This window comes from Anneissia japonica, unplaced genomic scaffold (assembly GCF_011630105.1).
Source record: "Anneissia japonica isolate Jap-2015-1 unplaced genomic scaffold, ASM1163010v1 scaffold9668_len1562885_cov226, whole genome shotgun sequence".
Taxonomy (NCBI): domain Eukaryota; kingdom Metazoa; phylum Echinodermata; class Crinoidea; order Comatulida; family Comatulidae; genus Anneissia; species Anneissia japonica.
The window spans coordinates 393,147-420,275 of NW_022711326.1; the positions used below are offsets into that span (position 1 = coordinate 393,147).

At 33.9% G+C, this 27,129-nt stretch overlaps 3 protein-coding genes across 5 annotated transcripts in view; all 3 read right to left on the reverse strand.

Moving 5' to 3' along the window:
* LOC117107385 overlaps nt 1-16,240 on the reverse strand; it is a 64,409-nt gene extending 48,169 nt beyond the window's left edge. The window contains exons 1-7 of one of the 2 annotated variants that reach the window (XM_033249044.1): nt 15,960-16,240; nt 14,955-15,034; nt 14,078-14,174; nt 13,207-13,795; nt 11,761-11,817; nt 11,044-11,146; nt 8,849-8,967 (exon numbers count right to left, since the gene is read on the reverse strand). In XM_033249044.1, coding sequence (XP_033104935.1) covers nt 8,849-8,967; nt 11,044-11,146; nt 11,761-11,817; nt 13,207-13,795; nt 14,078-14,174; nt 14,955-15,034; nt 15,960-16,106 — 1,192 coding nt within the window. In that variant the 5' untranslated portion in view covers nt 16,107-16,240. The remainder of the gene's footprint in view (nt 1-8,848; nt 8,968-11,043; nt 11,147-11,760; nt 11,818-13,206; nt 13,796-14,077; nt 14,175-14,954; nt 15,035-15,959) is intronic. The other variant, XM_033249045.1, reaches the window with a different exon arrangement.
* Nucleotides 16,241-17,846: 1,606 nt separating this feature from the next.
* On the reverse strand, nt 17,847-20,428 carry LOC117107388 (trans-L-3-hydroxyproline dehydratase-like). Of its 2 annotated transcripts, none has more exons than XM_033249052.1 (4): nt 20,177-20,428; nt 19,389-19,874; nt 18,572-18,864; nt 17,847-18,454 (listed from the first exon to the last, which is right to left on the reverse strand). In XM_033249052.1, exons 2-4 carry the CDS (start codon nt 19,870-19,872, stop codon nt 18,191-18,193), a joined length of 1,041 nt encoding a protein of 346 aa, XP_033104943.1. In that variant the 5' UTR covers nt 19,873-19,874; nt 20,177-20,428; the 3' UTR covers nt 17,847-18,190. The 2 variants fall into 2 exon arrangements, with proteins under 2 accessions (XP_033104943.1, XP_033104942.1); XM_033249051.1 differs by having other exon boundaries at nt 20,136-20,423.
* A 643-nt stretch (nt 20,429-21,071) lies between these two features.
* The window catches only part of LOC117107364 (ras-related protein Rab-32B-like), a 13,453-nt gene continuing 7,395 nt past the window's right edge, over nt 21,072-27,129 (reverse strand). The window contains exons 8-10 of the mRNA XM_033249021.1: nt 25,132-25,206; nt 24,063-24,171; nt 21,072-23,344 (exon numbers count right to left, since the gene is read on the reverse strand). Coding sequence (XP_033104912.1) covers nt 23,187-23,344; nt 24,063-24,171; nt 25,132-25,206 — 342 coding nt within the window. The 3' untranslated portion in view covers nt 21,072-23,186. The remainder of the gene's footprint in view (nt 23,345-24,062; nt 24,172-25,131; nt 25,207-27,129) is intronic.

Here is a 27,129-nt window from a genome sequence, read left to right on the forward strand (position 1 = left end):
CTTTAACTACCAATAATCTAAATTTAATTTGCTGTTTTTGTATATTTCTCGTTTGTGTAATAAATATCAATATCATTAAGATCAGCAATAACAATCATCAAGAGAAAATAATAACATGTAAATAGCAACAATATAATAACAATTACAATAATAATAATAATAATATAGAATAATACATACTAAGAATAACAGTAATAACAACAGAATAGTAACAGTAACTACAGAAAGAAAAATAAATAACATGAATATTAAATAATAAAATAAACAATAATGTATCAAACTATCTAAAGCCTACTTTGAACCTAAATATAGTTATAGTTAAGTAAAAAGGAGGTAAGAATTAAAATGAAAACTAATTTACAGTAAATTACAAGAAAGTTAATTCTTTGTTTAAGGATACAAGATACTTTATTCATCCCACTACGGGGAAATTTCATGGCTGGAAACAACAATGTGAAAAAGACAATTTAACTAATAGTGCACACTGCACCTAAACTTGACAACAGGTGGAAATGGGAAATCTAGGTTGATTCCTATAAAGTTAACATGCAATAATTAACGACTAGTCACAATGCACAATGTAGCATTACAGGTCGCTTGAGGTGTAATAAAATCAACTGGGGAGAAATCCATAAATAATAATAAGCCTAAAATGTACTGTATATGAGTTTGTACTTTTTAGGTGTCAATGACCTGTGGTCCCACTCTGGTTTTTGTTTATATTGAGCCACAAATCTTAAAATAACCACAACTTTAAAAACAAAGGGGTATTAGATAAAACGAAACCCCACCATACTGAACACATATTGGTAACCAAAGATTAATTGAGAATAAATGACAGTCAGTATTTTCGATGGATATGGTTAAGGGAAAATCAAAGGCAGATTTACGACATGGTGGCTTGGATAACAAATTGGATGAATGAAGCATTGTATCATAAATGCTCTCAATCTCTCTGCTACTCACCGGCATCTCTTTATAAAGCATGGGAGGATTGCAAAATTTCACTTCAAATAAGAGAGTTAACTATCCAAGAAGACAACAATTTAGCAGGCGGATTGGATCAAAGTGTTCTTTGGTCATGGTAAATAAATCTGTAACTTTATAGCCTTTGTTGTGAGACTTGCCTGTATTTAAGCATTGTTATTTATAGATTTAAAGAATGTTTTAAATTTTGAAAAAAAATAAAAGCATGGGGTTTCCTGCCCTTCATATCAACTCCATTAATGATATTTTTTATTTCTTGGTGCATTAATGCTTTGAATCCAAGCTAATTTCTTGCATTCATGCCTCATGGTCAATGTAGTTTTAAAATAGCACACGACCATGATCACAATTACTGTAGTATAATAGAAATCATAAAAGGGGTCTTTGCTCCTAGTCACTTCAGTTTATTCCATGGTGTTACAGAAACAATACGCACGCTCTCTTCTATTTTGCAACAAGCTAAACTATGCGATTATATTTCAAGAACAAAAAATCCATTAAACATTGACCGAATTGCTCAATTATTTAAAGTTCACCTCTTGTTCTGCATTTGTTGAAGTCTTTTCAGACCAAAAACATCTTGAGTTCAAGAACAAAACCATAAAAGCAATGGGTGGTGGGATGTCAGTTAAATAATAATGAACCTTATTGTTCTTGCTCTCTTTTTTTTTTATCATCAGTAGGATCAATTTTGTTTTCAACGAAAATTTAAAATCAGGGTCAGTCAGAATTTTTTGAAGTTTATTATTAACCATCACTCACTCCATGCATTTTGGTTAAAATGGGAATTGCTAGGCTATACAGGTCCTTCATGGAAGGCATCAAATTTATTTGAGTTTTCTTAGTTGGGCAGATTTTGGCATAATTTGTGTGTACAGTATGTATGTATTTATTCATTCATTTATTAAATCATAATTAATCATTAATTTAAATACAGATTACACAATTAATGCAAATAGATATTTCATTGAACAGTGCCCAGATTAAATTACATTACATAAATATTTACCACCGTAAAGACAAATGTAACTCGGATGTAAAAAAGTAAAAATGATAATTACTGTAGGCCTACATTGTAAAAATAACTTCATTAATTATAGTTGCATATTGCAGCATTTTTATACTTATTTTCTGTGATTGTAATGTTATTCCTTGATGATGATATAATATAGTTGAGATGCTGAGTTAATATGACCTCACTTTCTCTATTGGGAGACACTTTTGTTTTATTGTAAAAAAATAACACTATGAAACTAGTGACAAATTAAAATGTGAAGTTTATACAATATTAATATCACTTTTATTGTCATAAATCAAAACAAATCAAAGTATAGGCTACATTAACAAAACAGTAAAAGACAAAAAGACCAAAAAAAGCTTTCACTTTTCAAGTTTTGGTCTAATGTTTTCTGTTCTACAAGTTCATATATTCATTCCAGTTTTCATTTTGCAACAATCAACACAGTAATAGGGATATTAAATTTCCACATGTTGAGGAGAATATTAACATATGGGATAAAGTTCCCCAAGGGAGTGAAGTTGGTTAGCAAACTGAGCTGGATTTCCTTCCACTGGTGAACTTGTTGCTCCCCCATGTACAAATAGGCCAACTTGCGCTCCTTGCAAATTGTCATTTTTTCAGCTTTACATGCACAGGGCTTTTTGGTGTGTTGTTGTTTATTTATTATTTATTTATTTCAACAATATTTTGTGAGAGTGGTGCATCCAGCCAGAGCTGATCAATTGGGACCCTCAGTAAATACAATTAAAAAATAAAAGAATAAAAATTAAACTAGATCTTTAACAAATTAATTAAAGTAAATCAGAAAATAAAAAATAAGAAATGTTGATAAAAAAGGATTTAAGAAAACATTAAAAATAATAATTAACAAAATAAAAAAATAAATAAAATTGACACATAAAAGAAATAGAAAAATAATTGAAATAATAAATTAATCTAAAGAATTACATACTTGTCTTATTTATCAATGTTTATAATTTATACATTGTCTTATTTTTTCATACATGCCAAGTTTTGCAGGCACAAGACTTTACTTCTAAAAACCTCATACCCTATGGGGAGTTAGAGGGATGCCCACCCCCCACCCACAAGAATTAATTTTGATCTAATTACAACTGATTAATATGTCAACCAATGATAAAAAAATTCTCCCATTATATTATTTCCCCTTTTGGCAAAATCTCTCTATTTTGCCAAATCATCAGGAAAGAAACCCAGAACACCAGTTTTTGGGGTAAATTTATAGCTGCTTAGCACAAACAAATAAAATAGTTATACTTGTAAATTATATTTAGCAAATATTAACTTTGAAAAGATAAATTACTTACTGTATCATAGTAAATGAAATCAAGTGTTATACAGTATGAGGAATTTTTTTTTTTCTTCTTAGAATTTAAAAAACTTGCTCAACTATACAGTAGGTAAGACGCTTGAACTTGGAAGAGATGCTAAGCTCTTTTGCCAGACAGAATGTTAAGACCACACTAACTTGACGAAAGAGCAGATCGCCGACTTCCTGTGGTTCAAACAGATCCCCGAGAGCAAGTCATTTACATAACTCAACGGATTAAGACTTCAACACTTGATGATTACTACGCTGTATAGCAGTCTATCTACACCTGCACTTCTGCAGCTTTATTGACATTAATCTGCTTTTCTTTAAGCAGATTTACATATTTATAAGTACTTAAAATCATACTTAAGAAAAGATGAAGTACTACAGAAAAAAAAAACACTTTATATTCCTGTTTTGAAAGATGCTATCAAATATTATTCCTAGTTTCACTCATTTCATTTATTATTCTCAGGCAACATAAAAAAAATGAGCACAACAAATCAAGGCAAAAACTCAGTTAAAAATGACTATTAACAAAAAATTTAAAATTACATTATAAAATAATATGAATATACATGACATATTTAAAATTATTTCTTAGGAAGCATTTATTTATACCACATACCTATGAAGTAAATAAATGTGAATCCCATTTATTTATACTTTTATTTTATTTTAAAAGTTTAATTCCATTTTATAGAACTAAAATTATAATAAATTCACAGAATCTTTTTGTAATTGGCAAAATAGCACTTGTTGTACATGGTGACATGGACAGACTTGAAAAATATAGCCATACTTTATGTGGAGGAACTGACTCAACTATTGAGTCAACTGGTAACATTTGCAAATAGATGATTTTAGGCAGCTTTCAAGACTATGATTAATTATGATAAAGAACAACAGCTTATTTTCACATGTTGAATATAACCAGTATTAAAGCATGTGTTGAACAGGAAGCCTTAGATGAAAGCTCGTAAATTACAACAGGACTACTACAGTAAGCTTCTTTATTTAATGGGTATCCACTCAACTCCTCTCTTTTTATTTACCCCTACATTTAGCCTTATCCCTCCCCATAAATTAATCCAAAACTTATAGGTTGAACTAACTAGGGCTGAGTTTGTGAGGAGAGGAACATTTAGGAAGGGGAAAGTACATACCCATGGCCCATGGGAGTGTAATATATGGGTCATGTTTATAGGGTTGAGTTTGTAAGAATAAAGTCTGTAAGATAAAAGGGCCTTTAGGAATAACAACTCATATCAGTTTTCCTAACCATTACACTAATAGAATATTTGTTTTTACTCTTGGAGTTTTAATAGAAACCTCAATACTCTCCTTGATTCCACTACTCTACAGCACATTTTCATTTTTATACATGGGATGTTATGACATTATGTTCTGTGGTAATATTATACTGTATTGCTTGTTTACATTCTGGTGCTGTACTACCAAGTGAAAGCAATTTGGCAACTTGAGCAAGGTCATGTCTTCATTGCCAGTCAGATGATGATGATATAGAAATGACCTTGGGGGAAAAGGGCGAGGCAGTAACAGGTCAATGATAATTTGGTAAACTAATTGTAAATTAAACCATGGAGGTACAAAATTGTTACCTGAAGGGGAAGTTTAAATGATTCAAAAGAAAGGAGTTTGGGAAGCTACCATTCCTAAATAAAAAAAATTTAAAAAATTTAAAAGCAAGGAAATGATGTGATAGATGTAGGTTTATAAAAAGTTATTACTAAAACAGTGATGATGATGATCTGATGATGATGAAATATAATGATAAATGATGATGATGATGATGTTCAAAGTGATGATGATTATGATGATTATGAAAATGATATGATGGTAATGACTATGATGGTGGTAATGATGTTTAAGATAATCGATGATGATTATGATGGTGATAAACTCATACTAGTTGTCACATTACACACTAGTTAACACTATAGATTGACTGGTTCTAAAACCAATTTTAGTAGTAGGCCTACAATTGCTCGACGACAGACTGCAGATTGCTTAGCTGGCACATGACAACGTAGACCTATTGCGCAAGAAAAGTTTAATAATGTTGAGAAGCCCTAAAAATAGGTCAAATGTAAAGCAATGAAGGAAATTTATGGTAAACTTTGAGATATGCGGCACGCTTATTGGCACAAGTAGTTTACTGCTCAAACAAGGAGATTCTTTCAGCTGTCATGGCAACACACTCAAGCACGAGGATGGCGCTGCATAAATTATGTCCAAAGCGTATCATCTAGAGAATATCTTACACCATCTAGAGACTGATCGCCTCAGGGAAGTGTCATAAGGATTACCTCACTGGACAATGAACACTAGTGTTGATTAGACTTTGTCTACTGATGATACAAATACAGGGTTTGTACTTAAGAATGCCAACGTCATCAGAGGGCCTACACCACTGGGGCACAACCTACTGAACTCCTGGCTCGGGGTCAATGGCTAACCTACAAACTAAGTAAATGTTCACTTTTGATTAGTATCATTTTTGAACATCGTGAATCTGAACAAAAATTTCAGGAGTAAAGATGATCTAAAGAATATTTTCCTCTAATTTAAAGGACTCCTACAGAAATAATTTTCTTTTTTCGTAATTTTAGGGTTATCCCCAATACACTTTTTTTGGCGATTTGATTTGATGTTTATTTGATTCTGTTTTGTATATTAAAGAACATATTGAATAAATCAAATCAAAAAAGAACATCAAATATTGAATAGAAAATTAGCAATGTGTGTATTGAATGTTTAAGCTGCTTCTTTCCAATTTGTGCACTTGGTCAGTGGTTGTTTTATGAACTTGTTGCAGGGGATCAAACTGTTCCGGAGGTAACATCAGGAACTGAAACCACCTTTGGTTGGCGCTACCATTGTACTAGGTTCATACTAGCAAAGCACACATTTGGAGATTCTAAAAAAATCCAATAGCTTCAGAAGAAGCATGCCACTCTATACTAATGAATCTGACAAAAACGAAAAAAAAAAATATTGTCATCGGGTTTAATGCCCTTCCAGAGACCACACTGCCTTGCACAGTAATCTCTAGTAATCTAGTGACGATGTCATCCAAAGATCTCACATTAAGAGGAAGACATCCTGATCAGTAAGATATCTCTGCTGATAAGCAGCAGGTGCGTGGGCTTTAGTGCTGAGTGCAATATGTGAAGGGACGGGTTAAGTTTGTCATATGTAAATTCAATCTGAAGGGACCCTGGCATCCTGAAGTAGTAACCATCAAAAATACAAATAGAGATATAAAAAAAAATGTTTACCATCATTTCCTTCATATTATTTTTCTTTTACGGGCTGCCTCTTGTTGTTTTATTAGTTTTTTATTCGCCAAAAAAAGCCTGCAAAAATCTAACCATCCTCAATTTTGTGTGATATCCTCTTTTCACACACAAAAAAAAATGAAGGTTGTTGTAGTAAAATAAATAATTTAATGGACTTTCCTAATCAATTATGAAAGTTTGATTTATCATATTTTGTACAGGAGGGCAGCTTGAAATAAATAGATATGAGATGTTCCTATAATCAATGCACAATACTGTTGTGCATTTCTATAAAATGTGGCAAAGACAAGCCAAACCAGTCACTCGTCGCAAATCGTGTTTCAGAGAAAATGGCCAAAACATGCTTTAATGTCAAATTTTAAAAAATCTATTTTATTGCACTAAACTAATCTTTACATATCTATACATCATTCTATGCTGTTATTTTCCCAATTTTCAATGTTAAAGCAACACTTTTTAAAGATTTGATGATAGTTTCTGCATGAGAAATGCAGAGATCCCAAGTTTGAAAACCAAAAAATAGGGAGATTTTTTTCATGAAGCGATCGCCTCCTGTAGCGATGCGCTGTGACGCCTTTCAACGCGCTGTGCAACATGAAAGTATTACACAAAATGAAGAAAACAAACAATTTTCATCAATTTGTTTACTTTTAGAGACAGTGTTTACACATTGCAGTTGGCCTATAAATTTATAAATATTAATATTTATTTAGCATTTTGCTAGTAAAGCGTTCTTGGCAGCAGTCAACAAGGCTTTGCTTGGTTCATTGGCATGTTAGAGGCTATGGCTGATTTAGTACATCTCATCAAAGAACATAGAATTCTAGCAAGCTGCAACTTGTTAAGATTTACACGTTTGCTGAAAAATAAAAAATATATATATATATTTTAATTTAGTATAGTAAATCATACTACATGTTTTAAGTCAGCATTTATATATGTCTAGCCTATAATAACTGGTACATAATACCATGAAAAAACATTAAATCCTGCCTCGCTAGGCTCCATCTATACGTACGTAACTAGGCCTAAGGCCGCAGAGTAACGACCACTACTACACACAGACGCCCACCCAACACAACACACATACTACATACCCTGCACTGCAGATAGAGCCTAGGCCTAAGCCCTACATGTATTTCGGGATCGATATTAAAATAACCTTCATTTTTCGGAAGACTGCTTAGTACCAAAACCTATTAACTATAATTTTTTTAGTATTATTATTAAAGAACTGAAGCTTACTTGAAAGAAAACGTAATTTTTATGCACCGATTCTGTTCCAAATTCTCATATCAAAAAAAATATTTATATACAACATATAAAAATTATAAATATATTATATTCTTTAAAAGTATGCATTAATATTTTCAAATTTCAGTTCCGCATATTGTTGATGTTGTATACACACACTTCGCTAATTTTTGTCAGCCAACGTGATTTGTGGACAATGCAACTTGTCCAACAGATTTGCTCAGACAGCAACCAATAATAAGCAGAGGGGACGTGTCGTCAAGCCCAGAGAGTGGGTATGGTTTCATCTGTTGACACAGTGTACGTCCAGTTTTAAAATGATGTAACTGGATTCGGGTTCTCGTTGCTTTTCTTACTATCCCAAAACGACGCCTTTCGAGTAGTACATTGTATGGAGTACATAGTGTTATCGCGGAGTGGTTGTAATGTTAAACTGAATTATAGAGGGTGCACTATACTTCCACATGGCTGCATGAATGGTGATATTTCAACTTCAAGACTTCATTTGCGTGATTAAACGCTAGCAATGCTAGTAGCCAAAACAAAGTGGTACTGTAGATCATTACCAGGTGGTAAGAGATTTAAATAATTATTCCATCACCTCAGTATCACTTGATCTGTAATGGCTCGCATTTAGAGGAGTATTCTTCCTCGAAATGAATCAACAATGTGCACGCGCTTTGGACATGAGACACTGCACATCATTGAGTAATTAATTAAAAATTCAGATGATGCTTTGCATCAAAGGATTAGTAAATAAGAATAATGTTTTTTTCTACCTGACATGTTATTGTACTGAATGCTCAGTACATTATCTTGCCAAGTGATTTGGGTGAGAATCAAACCCACAATATCCAGATAAATATTGTTACAAAAATACAGATACTAAACACTAACAGAAATGACAAGTTAAGGCATTCAATTACTTACCAACTTCACCTAGGGCTGGGCCTTGGTAGGTACTGGGTGTGGTCTGAATGTTGTCATGGTTACGTGCTCTACGTTTACTAAACCTCTGATCAGCTGGAAGTTGCTTTAATAACGCTTTCCTAATATGAAATTAATAGTAAACCAAATACAGTAGAACCGTATGGATAAACATAATTATAAAATGTAAAATGTGCAACATAAGATTAAGGACATAACCTTAACTGACGCATATATCCCAGTGGGGTCCTCTGTCAGTATATATTCAGATTCAGATAACATCAGCAACTATAATAATAATTAGTGCAATTACAGTGATACTTAAAAAGAAGTTCACAGTATGGAAGATAGTGATGAAATGAATACAAAATGCATGTTTTTGACTGAAGTTTGTCTTAAATTACATTATTATTATTTATCAGATTCCAGGTTGATGCACATTTTTTTGATATGAATTCTACAAATTTGTTTTTCACTTTTAAGCTTAGATAAAAAGGCAAAATAAAGCAATATATTGCCAGTATACATTATAAAGATTTTCTCTAAACACATATCTGAAGTCATAGTTCAAAGGGTCTTAGCCCCTGGGATTCTGCCCCTAGACCTCATTGGGGCCTTAGTAAGCCTAATATTCGCAAAACTTTCTATGCCCTTGATATAACAATGATTATGAAAAGCATTTTATAAAGTAGGCATCAAATCTCCTTTATAATACCTTTGACATATTGATCCTGATGGGGTTAGACACATCTAAAAAATCTACTGTCTTTTAAAACCACTCTTGAATCTATACTATCTTAAGGCTCAATATTAAATACATAAAATGATATAATTAAAGATGAATTTGTGTTACTATAAAACTTAATGTATTCAAAATTAACGTGAAATATGAGTTATGCGATGATACATTGATCCTTGTTTTAAAGATGTATCCTACAGGAGATAATAACATAGATTTATGAGTAATACTTTGGAAGGAGGTCAAATTTGATTTGTCAGACATGCAAAATCAGAAACTCAAGGACAGATATTGAATTAGTAGATCCATGCCTAATAACAGCATCCTTCCCAGATATAAAATCATTTGTCAACTGGTGTGTACAGTATGAAAAAACAAGAACACACACTTTTTCAAAATTGTGATGCTTGACAAGGAATTCTTGTGCTGTCTGTTATCTAGAAAAGGCCAAATCTTTCATGGCACGTCGTGAATTAACGTACCAGAATGAATGAAATACTGTATGTACATACATGCTTTAAGTATTTTATTAGCGATACAAATGACCAACTCACTCGGTACTGGATTAAAATAAAGGGCCTTTCTAGATGTTGGTGTGTACGCAATGGCTTTTTATCTAATGATTGCGCCGCCTTCTTTTATTCTTTGTATCCAATCCAAGAGCTTAAACATGCCCAGGGAGAAAAATGTTTTTTTTTTTTATCACCTGTGCTTTTACAATGCTACTTTTTATTTTACTGTAATTATTTTGATTTTTATTTATATTATTTGTTTGCATCTTACATTGAGTTTTTTTTTCATAGCCATTGTTCATATCTATATTGCAGGAGTTTTATAGAAGGTTTTTAGGATATTTGACTTATGCAAAAGGATCCTAATGTGTACATTACTGTACAACCTATTCAAAACAGGAAAAAACTTCATTAATATGGGCTGTCAAGTTTGTACAAACTTTACAAGACAGTTACGCCCTGTATGAAAAGAACATATTTACAACTGCATTCCACCCTTCACATAGATTTTGTATATTATACTTTCATTATAAAACAAAGAAACTTTTGTCCATCATAATTACAGTAATTGAATATGTTACAGCAACCAAAAATACTGTATAGAAATGACAGTATTGAAGTGTTAGAGGGCGCTATACAGATATATTTTCATATATAGTACGGCATGATTTTGTATTGATTTGTAAGTTATCCCATATACTTAAAACCATTAAACTTGCAAACATTATTATAAAACAAAATGTTGGTATCAATAAATATTTTTCTTTCTTTGTTAATAATTTTCTTTGACAATTAATTAATTTGTCTGGTTAAAATTATAGAGTAACAATTGGTTGGTGCAAATTTGTATACAACCCTTGGACTGGAGAAAAACATTTAAAAAACAATTGGCTATTTGCAATCCTCATGTTTCAATAACTATTAAAATCATGAGTAAATAAACTCACCTCTTGGCTGATGTAAAAGCACCACTATCTTCACTGGCCTTCCGTTTTGACCGCATTATCTTTGGTGTCTCGTTGACTCCTTGGTTACGTATAGGGGTTTGAACTAGTGAAAATTCATAGTTAGGTTAAGTTAAATTTAATAATTTCTGATTGTTTAAGTGTAACCAAACCAATATTATTGTACCTTTAATTAACAGATTCCACCAATATACCAGTGCAAAAAATCAAATGTTCATGCTTTATTTTTAATTTTTTTTGTATGGACACAATTGTGCTTTTGGACTACAATATTAGGGACTGACATTTACAATCAAAATAACGTTACTTGGATAGGCACATTATTATTTTTTTTATTTTTGATCCGACGACCTCGTTGTAGAATTGGATGATGTGGGTCCATGCCAGTCCAACAGGAGGGAAAATGTCCCCCTGCCCTCCGCTGGCGCCACCACTGCTTCTTACTACAAAAACCTGTAAAATCAATCTACCAAGCAATTAAACACCATTATTTATGTATCTGTTGTTTGGCATGGAATATGTCAATTTTCGATTGAGATCTAAACCCATTTAACAAATTATTTGTTTACATCAGCTGAACACAGTATTTTGGAATTACAGAATACTTTGAAAAGATACAAATTCACTTTGATATTGGGTACATGCTAGTTACTGTAATTATTTATATCAATATCATTATTAATCTTAATAACATCATACCTATTGCACTAGTGACAAATGGAGATGTAAAGAATGATCCAAGACTGCTAACAGCATCTGGAATGATGAAACATGGATTATGTGCATGTGCCATGAAATGAAGAAAATGGTGCAAGATAAATGGTGAAAAAAATGTAACACAAAATAATAGAAAAAGTGGTTCAACACATGAATAAGAAAAATATATTATTTGACAAGTTAAGAACAATTACCACGACCAGGTAAAACAATTACCATAACTGGGTAAAACCAGGTGAAACAATCATAATGACAAGGTTACAAACAATTAGGATATTGACAAGGTAAAACAATTACACTGGCCATGTTAAAACAATATAGCCTACTATGACCCGGGACCAGGGGCGGATTGCTATAAGTGGCCTTTAGACGGTCTTAACGGTTAGCCGGCTATAATTGTGATGTCACTACTGGTCTATGATTATAGACCATTGCTATACCGCTGTCTAACCAGTTAGCCGTCTAAAATTTTAAAGCCTACTAGGAGGCTTAAAACGGTCTGAAATCATTTTCATCATGGTGTTCTGCTGATTAATTCAACAGTGTAATGGCAAGACTTGGGCCTAGATAGTCAAAGTAGGAGAATCGAACGACAAATACTCTGCACACTTCTCAGCATTTGTAAAAATAGGTCTACGGTGTTTATTTACGTTCATTTCGATACATTTGCGTGCGTCGAGCATGCATGACGGCGCCCTCAATCTTACATTACCAGGGAGTCCTTGTTTATGTTTCAATACTCAAAGCGGTCTTAGGGAAGACTGTTTTATAGCAATGGTCTTAGAGGAATGACTTTAGTAAGACTGTCTAAGAGATAAAGCCGGCTTTATTCGAGGAGTTAAGACTACCAGTTAAGACCATTTTATAGCAATCCGCCCCAGGTAAAACAATTACACTGACCACTTAAAACAGATAGGAGTACTGTACAATGTCTAGGTAAAACAATTACATTGCCCAGGTTATAAACAATTAGGATGACTACCTGTATATGACCTGGAAAAAACATTTATGACCAGGTTAAAAAAATTACAATGACTAGGTAAAACAATTACAATGACTAGGTAAAAATAATTACTACTAAGACAGTAAACACAAATTTTAGTATGATTAGGTAAAAATTATTGATAATAAAGTTAATACAATATTTGCTATTAAGAAGAAAAAAAATATGTTTAAAATGACTCAAAAACACTTTTACAGTACTGTAAGCCTACCCAGTGACCAAATAACCCATATAGTTAAATACATAGAAAACATGGTGTAACAATGCCAGCTCAAAACAAAACCATAAAATATCTTTAAAAAGCAACTAAAAAATGTGGAAAAGTTATTGTAAAACAAGTGCCATTTAGGTTGATAAATTAACATGCAACATATTAGCAGGGCATGTCCAGGTAATTAAGGAACTAACAAACCAATTGTGCCTACCTTGTAATGACCCACTCCTTCTCCGTTTCTTTTTAATTATTTTCTCATCAAGGATGGCCTCTCCACTACAATCCAGATCATCCTCAGATGTCAATCCACCATCAACGGTACTCCAGGATTTATTGGCAAAATTCTGCACCTTCTCAGCCATTGTCTCTGAAATGTAACCTATCCTATCTGCTTGCTTTATCAGAAGAGTGATCACGGACATAAAAATCCGAAGGATCTTCTCCGACAGAGTAGAGCTCTTTTCCTGCTTCTCGTTCAGACCGATGAGATTTGGGGTCAGCACTAATGCAAGGTTCCTGACATTCATCTTGTTGTTTTCAGAGTGCGCTGCCACATCGCTTAAGAAGTTCATAAGGTATAGCAGTGTGTGGAAGTGCCTCTCTGGTAGAATGTTTACTAGGAGGAGGATGGCATTCTTCTGCTTCCACTCTTCGTCAAGCTGGGCACATTTCAGGAAGGTTTCTTGAAGCTTAAGGGTGAACAGAGGGTCCGGAAGCTCACGGAAAAATTCCTTAAAGAGACTTGCAACATCGGCAGAGTGTGAATTCTCTGGGATTACCTCTCCATTTATGATATTTTGCTAAAGAAAAATTGATAATTAAACAGTATAAATAATGATTTATAATAATGTAAGTGTATATAACAAATAGTTATTATTTTAGGTGCTCTGATAGTTCCCATGTTGGCAAAAAAATTATTCTTTCTATTAAGTGGGGAAAAATGCCAGTAACATAACAATGGTATGGTGGTAGGAGACCTGACAGTAAGTAGTGTGAACATTCATTAAAGACTATTGGCCTATTGTAAATTATTGGTCCCTTAAATTTTTTTTTATTTCACCTTTAAAATATGAGTACTGTACCTTTAATTCCTTTTGCCTTAATTTTGATCCCGACTTTCGAAACAACCCTTCTGAATTCAGATGCAATTTCAGAAACTCTACGCACTCAACTAAGTATCTGAAAGAACAAATACAAAAATACAGTACAACTGGCTTTATCAGAAGCTTTATTTATAGGGAAAACAGGGAAGAAATAAGCATGAGGTTATCATGGTTAATAAATTTGTTTTGCAAATTAAAATTAACTGCTAGCTATACAACTTAATACTGGAGACATGAATAGGCCTAAGGTTCATAATTAAACATGCTTTAACCACAGCAGGTGTTTAATTTATAGGCAGTGGCTATTGTTACTTCTCAGTCTTTCCAATTCCTAATTCTGATCAATTGGATGTTACTGTCCTAATCTAACCCTTACATTCATTAACATCCAATTAGAATTAGAATAGTTTTAAATCACCTATAAGAGGTCTTTGGTTTCTATGTATGGCAATTAATTAACTTTTTCCCTCTCTTCCTTCCATTTCTATTTGAGTCTTTTAAAATAATGTGTCTGGTCTTGTACTTTCTAAAAACATATAAAACTGGACTGGAATTCTTATAATTTTATTGGTATATCATTCCTGTGATTCTATTAGTTTAATTTAGTGTAAATATTTTTTCAATTTTTTTTTGTAAAAGGTGTACTTAAAGATCTATGGGTTCTTCTTGCAGAACTTATTGCAGCCTCCTTCTATACAACATATTTGTTTCAACTTCTAAATTTTTTACTGTATATTGTATTACTTTAATTGTATGGAAATATAAGCATATTTGATTTGATTTGATTTGATTTAGTTTAAGACTGGTGTAACAATACCCACTGCATACTTTATGACTGCCATAAAGTGTTTCTCACCTTGGGACGGTATGTGGTGATTCATTATCGACGGAAACTGATGGTAGGCAGCTGAGGGGACAACCAAATGAGCATAATTCCTGCAAAAATGATACACATGGTTTACGAATAATTAATTAATAATCAATACCATATAATCTTTCTCTAACCAAAGCAGAATCTTATTTTTAAGGAAAATAATAATTTTCAAAATTGGTCCCACTTTAATACAAGTTCTGAGCAAATTACTACCAGACTGTACTACATTTAGCCAAACTCCCTCTCCAGGTGAAATCCTCTGACCTGATAAACCAAGCTATTCCTTTCCATTAAAAGAAAACAAAAAACGAAAAAAAATCCTAGTGCAGGGCTTCGGCCTACACTGTTGTTAGCTTTAGGCTAGCCTACAGTAGGCCCTATTTATTTATTTTTCTTAATCATTCAAAAAGAAATATCCAAATCAAGAGGGTTGAACAGGTGCCGAGGAAAAGCAAAAGCTAAAAAACTGTCATCAAGTGATAGATGTGCTTAACCAAATCCATGCCAAGAAAGACAATGCCGCTGAGCGGTTGGCTGAGGAGATTGTTGTTCCTGCTTCTTGTGCTGATGAAGACCCCATTTCAAATGCATGCAGGCAGCGTTTGGTTTTTTTAATTTGATTTGAGCCTGATCGCTTGGCTCCTCGAATAACCCTCATATTGACAGTTAGGCGGGATCGATGTTTGCATCCGTATGTTTTCTTTAATTATAAAGTCAAGTTGGATGGCAGTGGCAGTGCACTGCAGCTAACTACCACACAGACAGGTCCCCAGCCAGCGGAGTGAGGGGTCCCTAGCCCGAATTTCCGATTTCCAATTTGAATAAAGGACCAATAAAGAATTGTTATTGTTATTATTATTACAATACAATAAAAAGCATAGGCTAAGCCTAACTATATGTATGTGGCAAGGCATAGGCCCTAGCTAGGCCCCTCGGACTAGGCCTATGCTACGTACGACTGGCACTGATTATCGGGCGCATTCTTACCTGTTGTGTGTGAACTTTACACACGACGGAGGAGCTACTGCCGTTCGATTTCTTATCCTTCGGGACTTTCAGACCATAATTCTTTAGCTCTCGTGAAATTACATACCTCAATGCCTCTCTGTCACTAATTTCTAATATATGTTTCATTTTATCCTGTCAGAAACATGCAAATTTAAATAAGTTTATCTAATGTAGAATCGCCGGATGTAGGGCCTAAAAGTACCACGATCTTTCAAATACACCGCATTTGGGGTTAAGCTCGTTGCCCTGAAAATTGATTGGCTGGCTGGCTGAAACCAAAATACAAGCCAAGAAATGTTGGTGGCGCTATTCTTAATTACAATACAGTACATTCATGTATTTAGTTTTCTTTGTCCAGAGTCATTAGGTTTTAATTTTATCTTTTAATTTTGCTCTTTCTGAACTAACTATATTTTTCATTACTTGTTTTCTTTTTTAATTTTCATTATTTCTCTTGTATTTTTGTGGTTTTTAAGTTACAATCTTATATATTGCTTGAAGGCACCTTCTATATCGTGTGCCGCTGTTATAAAAGCGTTCAATAAAGTTCAAGTACAATAATGTAATTTCTAATTAAATGGTAGATACTCGCGTATAGGCAGTGAATTACATGAACATTCGAATATTTAAGAAAAAAGTTGTCATTCTACTTTTCAGTTGAAACTACTATTTTTCGAAATAATAGGCCGATGTTTAAACATTTTTTAATTACTTTCTAGGTTTATGCTAGATATGGTGGAAATTTATACAAATCTCAAAATTTTTCTATTTTGGTTTGTCGTAAACCAGGGAACAGTGAAATTACAATTTTCTTTGAATCTTTCATTGTCAATTTTCATATTGTGCAATTTCATCGCTAAAAATATTATTAGGAAATGTTACTGATTTAGTAATTTGTATTTGTCATTTTTGTTTTCATTGATTTTCATTGCACTTAGATTTATCTTTGTAAAAATGGTTTTAATGTTGGTCCATGCAGCGCCTACCATTTTTGTAAAGGCGCTAAAATGTTTCTTAATAATAATAATCATGAGACTTATTAATCCAACCAGGTTTGAAAAAAAAAACGTAATTCTACTGAAGTAGAACATTAATAGAATGTGTTGAGAATGATGTTGCTTCCATTAGTTTTGTCTGACTTCATTCATAGAAACTCTAGTTTTGTTTGTCATTTAGTTGGGGGGGGGGGGGGCGGCGCTTATTCAAGGAAAAATATAAACGCCCGGGGGCCTTTATTCGAGGGAGGCGTTTATTCCAGATGAGGCCATGGATGGGGTGTTTTTTCAAAGGGACGTTTTTTAAAAGAGCGGGTTGCATTTCATTTCTCCACGTTCATTTATAATTTTAGCGATTTTCTTAGTGTGACATTTGGTTGGTCAGTTTTGTCACTTTCTTTTTCCAAATTTGATGGAATGTTGAGCTCTATTTCTGTTTTACGTGCGGTGGAAATGGAGGTGGGGGTGTCTCTTATACACATCTAAAAGCAAATAAATTTTCAAACGGGGTGGGAGGGGAAGGCACCAAATCATCAGAATATAAATGGGGAGCAGCAGTGGAATAACAAAGGGGCCAGACAAACTATTGAAACATTTTGTATTTGTACCCTATTCTCTTACTTCAATACAGACTGGTACACATTGACGTTTAAAAATGTAGTGGCAAAACGCGGGGAGTGGGCTCGTGTCCCTCCTGTTAGATGCACCCCTAGGAAGTCTGGCCCATATTTTTTTGGTTTCATTTAAACCTTTGTTTAAGCACAATACATCAATGGATCAAACAAGGATAATATAGTATTTTTAGGGTGAATTTTGTAATAACACTGAACCCCAAACCAAACAACTGTAAAATTATTGGCAAGACACTATATTAGATTTCTATAATTAGATTTAATATATAGAATATACGTATGCTTGAAAGTACTTAGTGCTTCAATAATATCTCAAATTCGATGATGAATCTGCATTGAATCTCCTGTAACTCAAGAGTTACATGGGTATCTGGAAATCCAACCACAATATTTAATGTCAGTGTCTTACAGTAGAAACACTCTATTCCAAACAGAATATCAGTACAGCTTTGCACTTTGGCAAACAATGCTATACTAACTTCTACATTTAGGTTTTAGATTTAATATATAAAATGTATTATAATTGGTACAGTATTTACTTCTTTAAAAAAATTATCTGTAAGAAGTTTGCAGTGAAATTTGCCTAACGTAGTAAGAATCCTTTTCCAACAACATCCTCCTCCTCTAGCATGAAACTGGCTTCGCCAGTGTAGTACCCATGCCCTGCAACCTCAACCACTACCGCATCAAAGTCTCCACATTTTGTTTGTTTGACGGCCATTCCTGTAAACAATGTTTTGTTCGCTCCACTTTCAAACAATCTTTTCTGGCCCAGTTGTATAAGACTTTTAGCATGCTGCAAAGCTATTCTTGCTGTAACACCAGATCCTGTTGGACACCTATCAACCTGGAATAGAAAAGAAATTGTGGAACTGTAAGTTGGTGGTTAAGATGCTTGCCTTCCATTACCACGATCTTGGGTTGAAATCCTGTATTTTTATTAATTCGCAGATTACAATCTTACCTGAGCATTGGCAAAAACACAGATGTTAGCCGTCGGTTCACCAGACCACTTGTCCTGACCGTCCGTTAAGATGGTACCGTACAGAAATTCCAGGTCACTATCATCGGGATGATGGAGTTTCACTCGTTTTCTGACAGCGTTCGAGACTGCTGTTGCTACATCCTTGAGGCTACTTGTAGGAGAGCTTCTAACATCTAACCCAAATACATCCGCACACACAAATGCATAGAATGCACCACCATAGCTTATATCTACCTTGATCTTCCCAAAGCCATCAACTTCTACCTCAATACCTGGAAAAAGCCAATTTAACAAACATTTTGATCTCAACACAAAAAAAAGCAACGTTACATTTTAGAGGAAAAAACTGTTCCTTTCAGGTTTCTGCCAAGAACCAATTTATAACTTAACTATACTTTCTTTGTTCTTCCAAAAGTCAAATACCTGAAAAGGTAACATAAAAATAAGCATGTTTTGTTTAGCATTGAAGCAACGAATTGTTCCTTTTACCTTGCAAGTTTTCTACACAACAACCACTCTATATAAGGAGGTTAGTCACCAGTATCACTAGAGCACGGTCCACCTGTGAGTACTGGCCATGTGTCTCAAATTGCTGGAGAACGGTGCAGTGATACTGGTTTTTACTTACTGTGATTCTTCTCCATAGTTCATGGGTTAGTTTTCTTATTTTCCCTTTTTCTTTCATTTTTTCTTTGAGATGAGTCTTAATTTTTTTTAAGGCACTATATAATTTGATTTCCATTTTCATTATTATTCCTTCTTTTTTTTTTTTTCTTTTTTTTTTTTAAGTTCTTACCTGAAGCAAACAAGAATGCTGGTACACTATGAAATCGTACACCTCCAGATTTACCATTCTTGTACTCAACAAAAGTTTTGACTAGTCCACACGGACACTGAATGTTCACTTCTGTTTCGGGCTCTGTTGGTGGGACATACATTTTATCAATGGCTAATCGCCCAAGAGAGACTATGGCGTGCCCGCACATAGTGCTGTAACCTTCATTGTGTAAGAATAATACAGCGATATCAGCTTCTGGGAGGTCTGAGTCGACTAGCAGAGCTCCGTACATGTCATAGTGACCTCGTGGCTCAAACATGAGCATCTTGCGTAAATGATCAAGATTCTCCTTCACATATTGTCTCTTTTGTAGTATGGTGTCACCGAGTATCTCAGGATATCCTGATATGATCACACGAAGGGGTTCACCGCCTGTATGCATTTCAATAGTTTTAATCACAGGTGATGTTGAAGTGCAACCTGGTTTGATAGGTGATTCCATATCTAGAATTAGAGAAAAATAAAAAATAAAAATGTTGAAATTTAAGGACCTGCGTGACGTTCAAAGGTCCCGTGTGATGTCAGAAAGACCTATGACCGCAGGACCTGTGTGACCAAAGGTCTCGTGTGACTAACAGCCTGTGTGACCGAATTTTTATCATCATGATAGGCGTTCCATATACAGGCAGACTCGGCCAGGCCTAAGACTGGACCCTCCTGGCTACCCTACTACACCATGGAGTTATAATTATTTTGAACACTTACCGATAATAGGCCTATTTGTACACAGAACTATTTCATCAAACCTGGAGGTATTAACTATTGATCCATTTGTTTTGGTTTTGCATCACGCCGTTAGAAAATGCAGATCGATTAGTGAGGTTGCATGATAACATTAAACAACTCGCTGGGTTTTGTTATTTAGGCTTCATATATAATTGATCAACTACGTGGAGGCAGAAAGAAGGTGAAGCCCCTATTGAACTATGGAACGCCATTAGTGCCTTCAGAGCTATGCCTCGGCCTCAGTCATCATCAGAAATGGTGGGTTAAGTAGTACAATGTATGTACGTGATATTAATAAATGTATTTGTAAATTAAGTTTTTCTTTAATTTTTCATTCCGCAAAAAAAATGTATTTTATCACCAGAGAGATACATTTTTTTTAAAAGAATGTATCTATCCTAGACTCTGTTTTTGGAAATATGGATATAAATATATGTAATAATACTACTGTATAAAAATATGTAAAACACTATATTAATGCCTACATCATTATTACCTGAATATTTCATTTTAAAAATCTTTGATCGAAATAGTAAGCCTACTCCATGAATAGTTGTACTTAGAATCAGAATAACCGTAAAAATTTTTTTACAAATTACGAAGTCAAACACTGCATATGACTTTGCACAGAGAAAAAAAATCTCTCATTAATACATACTCATAATGCAATTAAATTCCTTAGATTAAAAGCAGCTTAAAGGTAGCATAGATGATTCTGTAGAAATATTCAAGGTTGGAAACATCTGGGTAACGGAGGTACTGATTGAGTGTAGGCCTTCATATCCAATTTCATTGGAAGTTGTCAATCAATATATGTAGAGGGTGCAATTTAAGTTTGACGATTCCAATTTACATTATTTTTAGAACACACTTACAGTATACTGTATCAAAAACTTTCTCAGACAGAAACATTGCTTTGTATCAATAGCTTTTATTATTAAGCACATGCTGCAATTCAAGGAAAAAAATATTAATCATGTATTATGAAATTTAATTATTTAAATATTGCATTGCAATTGGTAAATATTAATATTTAATACTTTTAAAATCATTAATTATTATATATATATATATAATAGAGCTGAAGTCACAATCAGTGCGACTTAATTCTGTCTGTCGTGCTGTCTGTCCTCACCAGTGATGGCACCAGACATTTGTTGGCAGGGGGTTTCGGAAGTCTGACAAGATGTTGGAACCAACGGACATTTTGTCGAGTAAACCCCTGGTGGGGGTTAAGGAGGTGGTTTTATGGGCTAGGATGATAAAAATTGTGCTTTTAGACTGAAATAAGAACTGTAATACAACTTTAGTTGGATCTGCAAAACATGTTTGGTCCAATGATCTCAATTGGCATTAGAACTCCGTAGTGTTATAGGGCACTGGAGGGTATACATTTGTCCGAATAAAAAGAATATTGCCACATGACACCCCTCTAGCACCACCACTGGTTCTTCCTTTCTTCTTTCCTTTTTTTTTCATAAAGGTTTAAGTTATGAAATCATAATTTAAATTTGTAATTGGCACTATTATCCATTATTATATTATCATAAATTATAATGTTCATGTGTAGCATGAACACCACCCCTCTTGGGGAACTTTGAATCATATTCCTACACTTTTCTTTTAACAAACTAAAATGGTGGTCATATTTGAGGATTGGTTATAAACCATTGCATTATGCGAAGAGAAGATTCACAATATATTATTCCAGATAACACTTATACTCACATATTTTGGCTTAAATATGAACAGTATTAACATAATGACAATACAATACTGTATAGGAAATATAAGTTTAAACTTACTCCACACATTAAACATATATGAGACAGTATATAGTAATTAAATGCCTCTGCAAATTACTGAGGAAATATTTTCTTGTTTTTTAATTTATAATTGAAAGATTAATTTCATACTTATATACAAAGTAAGCAAATTGACAGTTTAACGGTTTACAGTTCTAATATTTAACTTATTAATAACAAATGATCATTTAAAAAATTAAAAGGCTGGAAGCAATAACGATTATTTTGATAATTAAATTTAATACATCTTTTTTTATGCAATATGTGCAAAATGAAATCAGAGTGAAATATACATTTTAACATAATTTGACCATCACATATATTTAATTAATTAATAAATTTAATATTTTTCTATTCTTTTTTAAAATGTTAGTTTTTGTGACCTAAAAACGCAGATACTTACATTAGCTTAAAAATCGAACTCTTTTTTAGTGTTTGGTTGACCAAGTACAAAAGACATAATATATTTTAAAATTACACTCTTACCTCTAAAATTAATTTTAGTTTAGTAAAATTACATTGCATCGAAATCATACGTGCTTGTCTGATACGTATTCCTTTTTTCTATTCAAAAGATTCAGTAAGGGGGTGGGGGGAGGTCAACCCACCTGTTGGACAAGCCAAGTTCAGTGCTGGCCAAGATGTGTTGGACCAGTAATTAAATTGAAACTGCCTATGATACAATGGGCATAAGTTTTAGAACATATCAGGACAAATTAGGCTTCCTTAGTGCACCACACACACACACCGGTATCTTAATTCGAGCCCCAAGGCTCCTCCACCTCAAATGTAAGAGCCCCTTCTTTGACAGCATTTCCCCCTTCCCTTTCAACGTATCTTAGAGCCACAATCTGGAAACCATTAACAGTGAGAGTCAGTTTTCTTGTCTTCATGTTGTGGACAGACATGAGTACCTGGTACTGGTTTAGCTCAGACAAGAAAAGACTCTTAGGGGAGAAGCAATTTACTGCACGAGGTAGTCCACACCTCAAGCGATTTGAAACTTCAGTATAAAAGCCCTACATATATCCATTACACTACATGTACTAAATCCAGTTCATCTGGTTGTTTTCATTTTGGTAGAGATTGGCTTCAACTTCCACTGTATTCCTCTTCAACTGTTTGTAGACAGTTCTTCTGTACTTAAACCTGTTCCTCAGGTGGTAGTCTCCTTGGGTGGGAATGGGTAGGGGTAAACAAGAGTTAGGGTAAAGAAGTAGTATTCCTAATTTTTACTACAGCATGAACTATTTGCATTGTATTCCTCTTCTTCAATTGTTTGTAGATAGTTTGTGTCTTGATGCAGTGAAATATGTTCCTCTGGTTGTTGACCATTGCTGGTTAATGACAAAATGGTTTCTACCAAGAAATGCATTGCTTGATCTGTCATTAAAAAATAATAAACAAGATGATGAGGCGAATAAATATATTTGTTATTTGTACCATAGACAAGACTTTTTTATACCTTGTTTCACAAACTTATTTTTTTAAAGATTGTTAGAGGAGGGCAGAAAAATAAATAAAAATTAAATTTTGTTTTCTCATTTAGCAAAATGTGTTTGTTAAAAATAGGCGGAAGAGAAAATACACATAAAATTTTATTAATTAATTAAAAAGTTTAGTTGATAAAATTCTTTAAATCTATAAAATTAAGGAAGAAATATATATATGTATTATATTTGGAAATTTCAGGGGAGTGGAGGCTGTAATAAAAATAAATAAAAAATGTCATTTTTCAATGAAATTTCCACTTATTCATAATGGTGGGTGCGCTACCTGGACAAAATTGTATTTTTATTCAGAATCACCATTATTAGCGGTCGGCTAGTTCGCTAAACAAGGTATAAAAAAAGCCTCACCATATCGAGATAAAATGTACTACATCTCATCTGATACAAAGGAAATCAATAAATATTATATGGAATTTAATTAGCTGAGAAGCCACTGAATCAGCCAATGAATCCTTCTTCATTTGCTGATTCTTGGTGGCTGACTGAGCAGATCATTGTTAAAACAACCAATTTTTTATGGAATCGATTCAGCTGACGACTGTCGTCACGTGGGTGCCCAACTTTAAAGTATAAATGATAAATCTAATTACCTATATTCTTGTTGTCTTTTGCAGAAGTGGTGTACCAGCCTATAAAGTTGTGCTGTTTACAGAAAGTGTCTAAAGAGGCTTCATCCAAAGAATTAGTCAAGAGGTCACTCTGAAATATGAAAAGCACATTATGATCAATATAGTGACTATGGTCATTATGATCAATATAGTGACTATGGTTGTGGAGGAGAGCTGAGCTTGGTGGATGTATCTTCTTGGGTTCAAACCCTGTAACACAACCTACTAAACTAAATCCCTTCTGAGCCACTGGGGCTCATAGGGCTGGAGCTTATCCCCAGGTTCTGTAGTGTGAAGCGGATGAGCGTTGTACTCCCCCTAGACGGGACACTAGTCCATCGCAGGTTAGTCCCCAGCAGTTTGCTGGTACCCATTGATACAGCTGGGTGAACTGAAGCAATGTAGCTAAAGTGCCTTGCCCAAGGACACAAGCAAATCTGCACAGTGGAGACTCGAAACCCCGACCTTACGATTGAAACCCAAACCTCAACCGCTGCGCCAAACTGCCGCTACTAACACACCCAGGTTCTTTTTAAACTTAAAACAGCTCCAAAATCCAATGATGTCAAGAACAGCATACTGATAGGCAATGATGCTGTGGAAATGGTGATCTCCTTCTGGAGACTGTAAATGATGGCAGGGGCAGATCCAGAGATGTCCAAAAGGAGGCCAAAAGTGGAGCCGATCGAGACAACACTACCCTAGGAGGTCCGCAATTTTTTTTTGTTTTCTAGACACCCAAAAATAATGTCTTTTTTTCTTTCTTTCTTTCTTTTTTTAACTTTCCAAAAGCAGGGACCTTCTAAGCCTGCCCCTGGATGGTGACGACAATGATGACGATGATGAGGATCATGACACCTCAAAGCCTCGATTTGAAATGTTTTAATCTCATTTTGTACTGTTTCTCTTAAATAGAAAGAAATACTATTATTATTAATATTATTTGGTAGGTCTATTTTTTGTTTAACTCAATTAATCAATTTAAACAATGAAAGAACAGTAGCTTAGTTCTGCATATATTAATTTCCAACAATAGATATAATAGGCCTACCTTGTTTGCTATCAATAGTATAGGTACTGGTTGTTCATTAGCTAACATCACCTTCTGGTTAACGTCTGTAAACCACTAAATCATAAAAAAATACCAATCATCATATTATTACACAAACATCAGGAGAGTGCATATCTCTATTTTGATGTACCGTATATACTCGCATATAAGAAGAGGCTTAAAATAGCAAGTATACGATCGAAAAGCAGAAGGTCGTCTTATACACACGACATACAAATGTTAGGTTTTTAAAATCAAGTTCGTCTTACGTGCGTAACACGCTAATTGACTGCTGCATCTTAGTATGAATTAATGCAATTTTAAATACAGGGAAATAAGATTATGATGAAGATTGAAAACTCATAAAATGGTATTATTGGAAAGATTAGCCGTGCATTTTGCTTCGTTTTTGGCCAGTTGGATGCAATATCCGGTACAGGACCATAAAAAGCAAAAAAAAAAAGAGAAATTCAGACGATGAAATGGGGGGAGGGGTTGTTTTATACGCCCGACATACACAAATTGTCCAAAAATCTTCTCAAACTCGGGGGTCGTCTTATACGCAGGTAGCACCAATTCAGCCATTGGCTACAAATCTATTTTTATAGTTTGAATTATTTTATGAAGTAAAGATACAAAGATATATCAAAATGAGTGTTTTATAATAGTGTTCAAATAGCCATAGGCCATTATAATTGCCATAACGTTAGTTAGTAGTCCATAACATGTACATGCTGGAGCAGACAAAGGAATCACATTGGCTCCAGACAATTCATAAGATAAAGAAGTCTCAGAATGTTTTCATTTCTAACACAAAGCAGTTAAAATTGTAATACTTGTGAAAGTATTGAATTTATTTCCTGTTCAAATAGCGGCATAGCCTTCGTTTATATTTATGTACAATAGGTACATCCTGCAAAGGACCTAATGGTTAGTAAGCGCAGGGTAACAGGGTATGTATGGACCAGTACACCGGGGTAACCCCCTACTTGTCTTGAAAGATGTACTGGGTTCTTTAAAAGGCACATGAGCCAATTGTGTACAATGGGCCTACAGTTTATAGTCCTTATCCGAGAAGACTTGTTCCACCAACAGAACCACATGCGTCAACATTCATCAATACTCTACTTAGAAACCACAAAATCCAAAGAAAATTTGAATTGCCCATGTTTAGGCTCTGGGAATGTTAACAACTTTCCAATATGAAATTGAAATAGCTGTTTTGAAAAGAATGTTTTTTGATAATATGTCATATTTTTTTCTCATTTCAATGAAAAATATTTTTTAAACTCTGTTTTCATATTACGTTCACTCAACATAATCTTACACTCACAAGAAGTTATTTTTATTAGGAAGACTGGGAAAATTTATGCACAGATTGTGTTGCATGCTGGGAATGTTTACACAGTTCTGAAGAGAACTGAAAGAGAAACCATTTTCATCATTAGTTCTCTGGAATCCAAACAATTTTATTATAAACTTTTGTACTGAGGTTGATAAACTTAGAATATGGTCTGCTATGTCAGATATTTGGCTCAGCTGGATTTTTGTGCCAAAATGGATTTTATTGGCTGATTTTATCATTTTGGTGTGCTGAATCAAAAAAAATAGGTGCCATTATTTTTATCTGGACAATATATAAAAAGCTACAAAAGATAGCTTTTGGAGAGTTTGATTTTTTGACACTTTGTGGTCATGTGACTTTTTTACTGGTTTCTGTTAAAACGCTTTATATGATATAGGTATAATGGAATTAATTGATCAGTGTATAATTACCTTTCTAATGACACCATGTACGGTAGTTTTATTGGATGTTTACATAGAAAACCATACTATTATCCTTAAAGCTCTGCCCACCAATCACGGAGATTTCTGTGTTTGACAACACAACGCTTGACCGCCAAACACGGAAATCTTCGTGTTTCAAGTTTTTTACGGAATCCGATAAATGGGGTAATTACCGACATGTACTAACAATTTGAACACTATATTGAGTCT